Here is a 12,576-nt window from a genome sequence, read left to right as displayed (position 1 = left end):
CTCTAACGGCCAGAATCTTTCTGATCTCTCAATCTGTATCCTCACGGAGGGGTCTCGGAACTCCTACTGCAGAAAGAAGTCCGAAACCACAATTATCCTGAAACTTGGATCACTCCTTCCCCTTTCTCTCAACAACAGACTCAGCTCCTTCTAAATCCTTTCTATTCGTTTGCAGATTTAGAATTTTCACCACTTTCCTCTGTTTCCTCCCGGGTTTGGACACTCATTCTCACTTCCTCCCTGCGCCTTATTAACTACTCCATCTTTTGTTCTCCTCCACCTTATTTATCTCCTGCTTTGACTCTCTCCCTCATACCTGAAGAAGGCTCTATAGCTGAGCAGTTGTTTCTTCTTTTTTTACCTTTGACATTGGAGCGAACCTTCACTTGTTCCTTTGCAGCCTACTCATGCTGTCACAGCTACCTACTCAAACATAATGTGTAATCTAGTGTATTACACAAACTTAAGATTGGTGTACGGTTTTTGCAAAACATTATAATCAAATTTTCAGAAATAATTCTGAAAGAAACTGAAAATAGTTATTCCACGATTCCTTTTCTGTTTGATCTTATTTCTTAAAAATATTCAATCTGTCAGTCTTTACTGAGACTGGAATAATTTTTGCAACAAATCAGGAGTATGACAGGAGTTAGTTTTCACAATAAGTGATGTATAATGTGGGAATTTTCTGAATCAATAATTAAAACAATGAAAACAAAAAGGCCCCTGGAATTGATTTTTCTATAAAACATGTACATAAGAACAGAATATCACAGCAGTATGTGAACATCTTATTTTTCTTCAGAGATGTACTATACATAGTCTGATGTTCACATACGGTATCATCCAAATTATAGATGGTCTTTACATCCAAATCAAAACAGCTCTTTTATACGACAGTGGTTTCCGTCTGTAGGAAAGACTGTGCCCTTGAATTGCGATGAAAATGGGTTGTATTCTCAGATCCATTTCTGGAAACAGATCTGTGTAATCCATAGTCTCGGCTCACATGCCAGTTCAAACACATACTCCTCCATTTCCTTTTCAGTTCTCCTTGTACCTGAAAAGAGTTTTCCAAAAAACAGTCAGAAATGAAATTTTTGGGAAGTGATAGCAACATGAGTAACATTAAGTTAAGTACTGTACTATTGATGAATTGGGGCTCGATGTTTTCGTGCATCTGTGATTTTGTATTGTTTCAGTATTATAAAAATTTATATAAAACACCTTAATAAGACACAGTACTTACTGAGTAATTGAATACTTAGTGTAAATGATGAATTACATAATTCATCACGGCACAATATAAAGTTACTGTAATGTATAATAAAATAACTGAGGCAGGAATAAATTGCTTTTAAAGCATTAGGTCAAAAATGTATTACTTGGTTAAATTAATATTTTTGTATAACAAAAAACCTGATAAAGTTACTTGTGATTTAGCTTCAAACCCTCAACAGAGGTATTTGGTCAATACAAATACAAGTAATGGACAGCATTTGTGTATCCAACAACATTAAAATGATATAATTTAAGAATCAAATCTCTTACAGTGCCTATTAAACAGCATTAGGGCAGGGTGTTGTTATAAAGTGACTTTATGATTCTAAGTCAATTTTATCACATTTTAATGTCATGTTCATAAACCATTCCTCTTAAGGACGCTCCAGCCCTTCCTTGTTTTATTCGTAATCTCCTGCACCTGCCTTTGGTTCCTGCCCCTGTGCTATAAAAGCCAGACATTCCTGCCAATCTGGGCTCAGCTTTGGAAGATGGACGCCCGGAAGCCTGCCTACCCATGAGTCCAGGAGCGACTCGACGGCATCGGCTTCACAACGGCGTCCTGACCATCTGGGTCCGGGATCAGGGAGCATCTGGTCCCGTTACCCCCCTTTTATTCCCCCGACCCTTTGCCGGATCCAGCTCTTGCTTTTAATTCCGTTTATCTGTGTCAGGATGGATCACCCGGATTTGGACATTGGCTTTCCCTGGATTATCTTGCGGACTCCCTTGGACTTGGACTCCCTTGGCCCTAGACACCCCCCCCCAAACACCAGCGCACCTTGGACACGCCCCCTGTTCTTCTTCCAGCCCCTATCCTAGTCTTTTTCCCCGTGTTTTCTCACTCCCTTCCGGATTGTGCTGTCTGCATAGGGTCCTGAAAGACGCTTCGTGACATTTAAAGGTGTAATCTTGAAGACAGAGAGTATTAACTTAATAAGTCAATAACAAGTCAATGGTTTCTTTATCATGCACATATATGTTAGCAAAATGTAAAATTTGATATCCATGGTATGAGTGCTGATACAGCTTATGGCTACATTTGATCATGTCAGCTACATTTCTCTTGCTGTGTGATTACTGCTACCTTCATCTTTGCCTTTTTATAAAGGGATGGTTATCCCAATTATGTTATTCTGTCTGAAATCCAATATCTCATTTCATACATGGAGTGCAACTCAAAAGAACTTACCTCACTGTTTAAAAAGCAGTAGAGGATGGCAACCACAAGACCCTGCAATCACATTTTTCAAATAAAAACATTAGATGCTTTTTTGTAGACAGTTCCTTTGTTGACACGGTAATAAGTCAAATGGAGGCTTTACCTGGAAGGAACCGATGGCGAGTTCAAAAGATACTTGATATTCTGGTGACAAAGTCTGTGAAACAAACACGATGTAATGCACTCCAAACAATGGGATCAGCAGCAGAGTGGATTTGGCCAGTCTCCTGAAAACAGTCACATTTTATCAGTAGAGTATAGTACATTTACAGAGTCTACAAATCTACAAAGCATTAATTGTAAAGAACGCAAATGCATCATGGCTGCTACCAACTGATTTGTATCTTGAAATATCTCAAACGAAATGGGAAATGGATCCTTGTGACTGGAACATGCAGTGAAGGATGATGTTACAGCAAAAGTTTGAAACAAATTATATCCAGCAAGCCAAAGAAAAGAGAGCCCAAAGGAAATCAAGGAAAGGGCAAAACCTTAGGTCAAACCCACATGCAATGCCTTCTGTGTGGGAAAACAATCCTTGTGCTAATCACACTTTTTTATTTCCATGGTTTTGGACCCGTTTTCTCATGCAACTCCAAGAATACTGAACCGAAACCATGGAAATAAAAAATAGTCTGTTTTCACTGGCAGCAAGTTAAAACCATTATTATCAATATGCACTGTTAAATATGTGAAGTGTTTACAAAGTAACCATGAATTCATGAATTAAGTCATGTTTATAAGGTTTAGTGTCTCATCTTGCTAAATACAGTAAATATGGTAGCAACACAAAACAATTCTGTGCCTTACCTGAGCACAGAAAGTCTTTACTCTTTTTGATTATATCACTTTCTTTTCTGGTTGAGTACAGATTTAGAGTACTACAAATCTAAGTAAACTATAGGTGGGTAAAACATACTTTTAATTTGTAATAATTTTAGGAAACACTGAAAAAATCCTATAAAATCATGTAACACTTTCATTTTGATAACAACACAGTATTTTCCTCTAGTCACTATTTTCTGAAAAGCAAAACAAGATAATTGCATGATATTTATTTTCCAGTAAACAGTATCATAAATAGTATCATATGTACGTTGCCTTTTGCATCTGTGACAGTAAACTAATAGACTCTTGAATTTGTAAAGAACCCAATTTTATTTCTACAGTAGACATAAGGAGATGTTTCCCAGGTTACCTCTACACTGAAATAAAAGCCGCAGAAAATAATCATTTTGTACAAATTTTAAAACACTGAAGGACAGCCAAGTATTAATCATTAACAGCAAGGGAGTTTAAAATGGTAACAAAGTTTAACAATGGTAGTTTCAATTGACACCAAATTCTGCAAAGAAAACGTCACATATACTTAAGTATTTCCTCCACACAAGTGACAGGGAATTTCCCATGAACATATACAGTATCAAAGCCGTACTTACCACTCCTGACCTATTATAAAAGAAAATCTTACTATTTTGTATTATACCTAGTGCTTTGCATTAGTTGTAATACATTATACATATTTGCTTTGTATATCTCTCTCTGCTTTATGAATTATATATCTTGTATTCTGCACTATGTAAAGTCCTACTGCTCTACCTGAGCTACTGTATTCTTATGTGGGTATCTAATGGATTTGCTTTAATAATTTTACGCTGTTTAACAGCCTCATATAAAAGCATCAACCAAATCACTGTACAATAAACATTATACAATGTTTATGTATAATAAATGAACCACATAAAATTCTCTGTGTTCCCACTTGGGTACATAGAAACTAAACGATTTGGGCATATTTGCTGAACTGTTCCTCATTATGCCTATCCATCTCTGTGAGAGAAGTGCCAACACACTGTGTGTGCGCTACTATCAAGTCTCAGAATGAGATTGAGAAGTCTCATCTAAACAACAAGGGACTGTCACTATTTTTTCAGCTGTAGATCTTACATGAAATTAAAAGGGTTTGATCAGTCACTTCCCAAAGTCAGATCAAGGGCTGCAGGAAACACAATGTCAACCTGGCTTTTTGGATAAAACTAAGACTAAGTAAAACTCCGTCAACAAGATCCAGAAACAGATGCTTTTATTTAAAAGACTTGATTTCGTTATATGAACTCAAAATGTTATAAAAGCAGTTTCTAAATGTTTCCCTCTGGGATGGGTGGATGGTTATTGATGGAGCATTTAGGGATACTACCTGTCACATACAGTAATAACCAGTGAAATATTTTATATTCTGGGCTTTATACTCAAACCACTTCCCACATATTATATCTGGTGCTAGTCAAAGGACATAACCTCCAACACAGGCTGTTGAATGGACTATTAATTAGTCATTACACTGTGTCATTACATCTAAGGTACTGTAGTAACTCATGTATTCTATAATAAATTATTTTTATAAAGTGGTTACACCAAGTCTATTTTAAACACTCATTACGAAGCCCAGTTCTACATTAATAAGAACAGTGTGCTTGCTGAGTGAGTGAGTGTCTGTCCCTTACTTTTCTTTCAGAGGACCACATCTTCACTCTCACCACCTGATTTACTGTATAGCAGGTTTTATACTTGCATTTGGACAGTTTCATTTTGACTACTACTCTTAACCACATGGAAAGAGGGTCATAGATTGGCACAAACAAATATGAACAGGCGATATTGAATGAAGATAGCTCAGTTTAGGCAATGCCATGTGGGAAAATGAAAGATTTGGCAGACTTCTGTTTTCCCAAAGGGTCTTAAAAAGCAATCTGTTAGTGAAATACAGATGTTATCACATTTGGACCTGTTTTTTTTTTTTCGTTAGCCTTTTTTCTCTTTGTAAATGCAAATTCTTGGATCTTATTCCCTCAACAGCGAATGACCTTCTGTCTCCATGTAACCAGTGGGATCTAAGACGATTATCCACCAATTTTTGTACATCATGCCAGTAGATGATTTCTAGGTTTCGTCAGCACGTTTCTGAATACTGCAGACGTGATTAATAAAAGGGCAGCAGTGGACTAACCACTCAGAGAAGATGAGTGGCATCCATCATTCTTTACAGTCTTATTTACTTTTCCCATTACACTGTGGGAAATATGTATGCATGTGCATACTCTTTGTAATCCATTTTTGTAGCCATACAGTATACTGTATAGCCTGTACGACTCGAATTATATCATGTCACATGTTGAGACAGCAGCCTGGATTTTCTCTATTTTGTTCATAACACTAATAATCATTAAGTGATGATTTCCGATCAAAGGAATTGTCTATGACTGCCAATGTATGAAATTAGTTTAGTTCATTTTTCATTTTGTGCTTTTTACACCATAATTGAATACTTCCTCTCTAAGCTATTATTCTATACTTTCTATAATTATTTTCAGTAGAATTATACAAGACAGAAGCAATTCATGATTTTTCTGTTTAACTGTCTAAATACTTTACATGCAGGCAAAATATGACATTTTATATTGTACATATTTTATAAGGCCAGTGATTGATATGATTTGACCAGAACAATGTGGTATTTTATGATGCCATCAAATTTGAAAAATATAGTGTGTTTGTATGTTTTGTTTTTATATAATTCCTGGTAAATTTCTTTATGTCATTTGCTATATTTGATACGTTTTGCACATGTACTGTATAGTACAGTATGTACTCATTTAATCCATATAAGAATTAAATTCTAGTCTATTGCTAAAATGCACAAAAAGTATGAAAGTAATTGGTTTCAAACTTACAGTACTCCACGGTACAACAAACTGGCAATTAGATCTTAATGTAACATCAGTGATTTAATGGATAGGTAATTTTCCTAATGCACTTTACAGACCAGAATCAAGGAATCATAGGAGAAGCGAAAATCTAAAGCTCAATATCAGATTGCCTGTTAATATAATGAAGGAGGAAAAACACATCTCATATTAACCCAGTGCACACAGTAATTTGATAGACTCTGTCAGGACTTTATAGACTATGTTACACTATACTATTAATTTTGGCAAAAAAAAAACATTGAGTGAAATGTAATAATTCCTCTGACATTTATGTATTCTGCTCACTTAAAAAAGCTTTCAGTTGAGGTCACAAAAGATATCACTGAAAGTCCCCTTAGATAAAAGAGTTCACAGTGTCTAGCACGTGCTGTTTTGTTAAAGTCACTATAGGCAATATTTGCATAAAGCAAAGGTATATTTAAATAATCTTCAAGTATAAAATGAAGCTTGTACACTCTCCTCTTCACAAGCAGTTTCTGGAAACTGTAGTGAAGGTACAGAAACCACTACCAAAAAAAAAAGAAAATAAAGCTCTGTTTAATGAAGATGTTATCCTTTATTTTGCATTTTTAAAACTCATTTGACACTTGTAGACCTACCACATGACACAGAATCAAATAGCTGCTGTTTTTAATGAACACTTTTTCATTTTTAATTGTTAACATGTCATCTGCAGCTGGGAAAAAGGGAGGTGCAAAATCCTGTGACACGTGTCGACACATGTACTGTATGTTAAACGCCAGAAAATGTTGCCTGAAATGTCTTGCTAAAGCCCAAATGAATCCAAGCAACCCAAACAAGCAAACTGTTTAGTTTATGTCTTGAATGGAAACTTACTTGTATTGGGACTGATCATTTCCTCCAACATCAGGGCACATCAGCTTCTGTACCAAGATTCTTATTATGCTTATAAAAAGAAGAAAATTTAGCTGAAAGAAAGGCAAAGAAAAAATATTTTCTTAAAAAAAATGAACACCACAAAAAGCAAAAACAATAAACCATTCAATCCAAAAGGATCACCTTCTTTATTATTTTTATTTGGTTGAATATATATCGTCAGGCAGGGTCCCTGAAATACTTTAGTGTGCCTCAGCTACTGTCTTTTTTACTTCTCAGAACCTTGCAATGTTGAATTATTAGTTTACAGTAACACAGTAGTTACATGTCTTTAATAAAGCTCTCTTTTTAATCTTAAAATCTACAGTGTAATGTCTGTGCATTGTTCAGCTTATGATGTATTTTACTTCTGCATTTGTTTGGTATGACTGACCAGGCACGTACAGTACTGTATCAGCTGCAGTGCTACATAGTCCAAAAATGGTACAGTATGTGAAATAACGACATGCAGTCATCTCATGCTTTCTTGGATAATGGTAAAAACCCTTTACTATCTGTTAGGGTTAATTTCTGTGTAATCTTTATTCACAGATCATATAAGAACAGAACATTTTCTCCCTTGCACAAGGCCAAAAACGCCCCTGTCATCTGGGTACTCTAAATTAGCAGGTCTAATACCCTAATGGGCATTTATTCTCCATTCACTTAAAAGTCAGACTTAATGAAATCAATGACTGCACTACACTAAATATGCTGTTTTGTACAGAACTATACAGTATTTGTGTATGCAAGCAAGAAAACCTCTGTTAAATGTCTGTCTGATCTGCATGTCCCAGCTCTGACTGTGCAGTGTAAACATTCTGAATGCTGTCGTTAGCACATTTTTATAGTTAAAATGGTAAGTGTTTTTTATTATTATGTTTTTAATTACATTTGTGTACGTCAGAATAATTTCATCAGAGTCATTTAAGACTCAAACACATTCCCTGATTGGAAAAAACCCAAAGTAAGACAGTAGTAAGTATTTGATATCTTCAACAGTCTTGGCTACCAGTGGAGTGTCAGCTTCATGTTTTACCCGATGTGTTCACAAAGTCTTAAGACAACAACAAACCCACCAACAAATTACTGTATACTAAAGGATCCCGATGCGATTTACAGATAATTGGGGACCCATGTCATCTACCAGTTCAACAAACACCTGCAGTCTTTCTGTGCCTGCAGCCCCACTACAGAGCAGATCAGGTAAAGAAACACGCTTGCAGAGCTTTATAGGGTGACTCTGACTTGTTTTTTTGAAAGGCTTAATTACAGCATGAGTCAAAAGGATAGGAAACAAAAACAATTTAATGAAAGATTTTTTTACTGCTTCTAAAAAAAAAGGAGATGCATAGAAATTCCTATCAAAGCTCAATTTAGATTTCTGTCTCATTTTGCATCTCAGAATGTCACTAATTCAACATTCCTTCAGTGTCAAGGGATGTAGATGAACACTGCAATAATACATCAGCTTATACATATTCAAGCATTGCTTTCTATTTCACTGCCTGCAGACTCTCGTAATGAGGTACAATGAAATATGCACATGAATCTCTGGAGAGGTGAACCTCAGCTGTGATACATTTTTCTTCTGCGTGTTTTCTCTTGTATAATGCTGTGGCTTCACACTTTTCAATTTCACCACAGGATTAAAAAATATATATTTTTTCATTATCACTCACGAGCACAAAGTATGTAAAAAAAAAAGATTATGCTGTACTTACTACAATGGAAATTATAATTGGGCTGTTGATAATCCATTTTGGAGTATCTTTATCAGTCATATCCCAACAACTGAAAAAAAAAATTAGCCAGGGTAATCTAAGAAAACAACACATTTTGAGTTTATATTCTTCAGCCTGTGTATTATGAAAATGTTGTGTACTTCTATCATCCATCCAGTTTAACCCTCGTATTATGTTGATAAATAGATACATCCATTGTGTTGTGGGTCACATCGACCTGCACAGTTTAAGTCTACTCAAAACAGTCGAGTAACGAAAAAAATAGTAAACTTGTTTTTATTTTAGCTCTCCTGGCCATCTACAAAGGACAATACAAGAGCATTTATATTACAAACACTACACTGAGTAACTGGTAATCGTCTTCAGGTATGCATACTTAGATGATCCCAGAAACACATTGGTGGGGCATTGAAACTCTAAGGCTGAAGGACATACTGTAGCTGTTTACTTCAAAAACCAAAATACACTGGCAGTATTTGTCCTAATATACTGATAAAATTTTAGTGTACTGTACCATAACTAGCCCTTTTCTAACACAGTACTTGAAGTGGAATAAATCTGTCAGACAGGCCTTTGAAACGCATTTTGCACAATTACAGTACATGATTAACCAATGATGGAGACCATAAAGAGAAACTGTAACTCAGGTTAACCATTTTTATTGCAAACACAAACTTGAACCTTGGATTGCATAGTGTGGATCATAGAAATCTAGTTAAAATTACTGAAATTAAATGTGAATTTCAGTTCACATTTATTAAATATAGTTTAGTGCCATGATTTTTTTAACTACATATTGTTTTCAGTTTCGATATGTTTAAATGAATTGCATATAACCCAAAACCTATAAAGGGAAACTAACTGCCAACACAATTTATACCTTTCTTACCCACTGCATGTCATTTCATAATCTTTAATTTTTTTGGAAAGAAAGGAATAAAATTGCATCTTAGAGGTGGCAATATTTTGTACGCCCACACTGGGTGATTACATGCTTGCTGAAACATGTCCCATAATTCTACTTGTTCTTTTTCAAAAATGTTTGGCCAATTAACTTTAAACTTGGTAGCTATCATTTGGTGACAAAAGTTACATTATGACAAAATAGGAGTTCTGTACATTTTGTTCTCTTGCTGATACAGTACATATCCCATACTACACTGCTCCAGAGGAACTGTTTTGTTCGCTCAAGGTTTTGCCTTGTACAGTAATTGTATTTTTTTAAGAATTAGAATAATCGCTGTCTTGGTTTTTTACTACCTTTGTAGAGATATTCATCAGACTCTTTCAATGTGTGTAGCAAAAAGGCAATAAAGAATTTAAATAGGGCGAAAAACAAAAGGAAAAATGGCATGTTTAAAAAATATGTTTAGTCAAATCACTCATTTTAATATGCCCATCAACTAATTAGTGGAAGCTAGATTTGGACAAAGAAACAGTTTTCAAATTTAAGGACTATGTTGAAAAAATATTATTTAGCTTTATTACTGTGTTTATAATTATCAATGAATTATTGATGAATTAACATATTCAATGTGGCTTGCTTCTATAATGCAAATGGAATAAGATCTAAATGAAGTTCACAGCATTTTCCTGTAACCCATCTAATATTTTCTAACAACATTGCTGACACTGACTTCTCTACTTACCCAGTATCTTCCAAATATATCCTTGCCACAATCCATGCAATTACAAACACAGCTGGAATTCCTATAAAAATAATTAAAACAAGATTTAATTACACAATGCAGTGTGCAAGATAAACAAAATCAACTGTATGACTTTAACCAGGAATTATGTTTGTTTTGTATTATTTTGTAAACAAACTTGCATTTTTAATTATTCTTTTATATACAGTATAATGTTGTGTGTCAGAGGTATATTAAGATATATATCTTAATACTGTAGCTACTTCCCTTTCTCCTCACCACCACTCAGTTCTACCACTCAGTCTTTACTTTGGTCTTGGAAAAGAAAATTAGACTTGATAGTCCAGTTTCCCAAAATAACCACAGCGAGTGACCAAATTAAAGATGTTGATTTATAAAATGTTTATGAAGAAAAAATGTTTTTATTTTTTTATTTTTCACAGCCTATACTTGCTATATACTGTGTGTATATTATTTTTTAATTATTTATCATTAATAAATCAATAATGTGAATGAAGTTCAGAGACGTTATTTTTATTTTTAGCTGCAAAAATGTCCCTTTAGTTACATGATTCCATATTAAGTGGATTTAAAGAAGTACAGTAGTAAACATTACTGTAACAGAAAAAAAATAACACACCACAACTTCCACCTATTGATCTTCTTCAGCCAGTGAAAAGTGAAGTTCGGTGTCCTGAATGATACCGCATTAAGCTGTGGCAAGCTTGCCGCAGGAAAAACTGCTACCGCATATGTGAATGGCTCCATCTGTATACTGAATATTCTCCCTTTGAGTGATAGGTAAGAACAGACAGAGATGTATGTGGAAGATGCCCAAATTTAGTTACAAAATAGCAAACTAAGAGGTGAATGACAAGTTTAGAAGGTTGTATGTCAGTGTATCAAATGTGCCACCATCATAATTCTCATTCTCATCCTTCTGAACTGAAGAAGCTAGAGTGCTGTGAGTAAGCGCTGCTTTCCTACAGCCTGTAGGGACTGTGTTTTTTTATGACTGGAGGAATATTTATTTGCTTTTTAATACCTGCCTGGCAGGACTCTCTGACATAATATTTTTTTTGGTTTAGGAAAAATGATTTTAGAAAGCAGACTGTTCTGTGAAGGGTTTTTTTGACAGCTGTGTCTTGAATCATTTCAAACAGATTGGTCGATCTTTGAGGAGATGAGCGAGGTTAGCTTTGACCTCTATAAGGTCTGAAGCAGTGAACTTGAACTGGAACTTTATTGCCACATGTAACTGGTAGACATACTGATACAATGAATTCTTACAGAAAGTCTCTCGATTGTTAAAAAAAAGTGTTAAAACACAAAGTGCAGACAGTGCATCAAGACAATATACAACAAACAGTAGATAATGTACAAGTAAACAGTTTGAATGAAAACAATGCAGACATGTAAACAATGACTGCAGATGTGCAATAAATAAAATTATAATGAGGCAGATGGTGTAGGTGTGGTCCAAGGAGCATAGCCAAATGTGTTCGCCAGTTACATTGCTTGTGGGTAGTAGCTATTGAAGAGTCTAGTGGTATGTGTCCCTGTGCTCTTGTATCTCTTTCCTGAGGGCAGTGTGGTGAAGAGCTCATGCCCGGGGTGGTGACTGTCCTCTGTGGTGGCCAGAATTCTACCACGGCAGCGGTTTAATAGAGCTGTTTAATCTCGGTGAGACAACAGCTGATGATCTTCTGGGCCACATTCACCATTCTCTGCAGTGCCTTTTTTTCTCGAGAAGAGGTGTTGCTGTACCACACGGTGACCCCGTTGGTGAGGACGCTCTCAATGGTGCAGCGGTAGAAGTTCACCATCACAAGTACTGGCATCCCCGATTGCTTGAAGCACCTCAGGAAATAGAGGCACTGCTGAGCCTTCTTCAACATAATGTCAATGTTCACAGTACAGGTCAGGTCATTAGAAATGTGAATACCCAAAAACCTAAAGCTGGTGACTGTTTCCACTTCCATTCCATCAATACTGAGTGGGCTGTGAGTGTGCTGCCTGTGTCTCCGAAAAGTATA

General features: G+C 35.6%; 1 protein-coding gene across 1 annotated transcript in view; it reads right to left on the bottom strand.

The window, feature by feature from the left end:
- Positions 1 to 345: 345 nt before the first annotated feature.
- The window catches only part of vipr2 (vasoactive intestinal peptide receptor 2), a 63,487-nt gene continuing 51,256 nt past the window's right edge, over positions 346 to 12,576 (bottom strand). Inside the window, exons 8-13 of the mRNA XM_088918535.1 lie at positions 10,541 to 10,601; positions 8,871 to 8,940; positions 7,108 to 7,199; positions 2,607 to 2,730; positions 2,474 to 2,515; positions 346 to 1,060 (exon numbers count right to left, since the gene is read on the bottom strand). Of these exons, the coding sequence (XP_088774661.1) occupies positions 890 to 1,060; positions 2,474 to 2,515; positions 2,607 to 2,730; positions 7,108 to 7,199; positions 8,871 to 8,940; positions 10,541 to 10,601 (560 nt within the window). The 3' untranslated portion in view covers positions 346 to 889. The remainder of the gene's footprint in view (positions 1,061 to 2,473; positions 2,516 to 2,606; positions 2,731 to 7,107; positions 7,200 to 8,870; positions 8,941 to 10,540; positions 10,602 to 12,576) is intronic.

This window comes from Atractosteus spatula, chromosome 6, assembly GCF_055471065.1.
Source record: "Atractosteus spatula isolate fAtrSpa1 chromosome 6, fAtrSpa1.hap1, whole genome shotgun sequence".
NCBI classification, from domain to species: Eukaryota; Metazoa; Chordata; class Actinopteri; order Semionotiformes; family Lepisosteidae; genus Atractosteus; species Atractosteus spatula.
The sequence above is the reverse complement of the archived record's forward strand: the minus strand, read 5'-3'. Positions and strand labels throughout refer to the sequence as shown.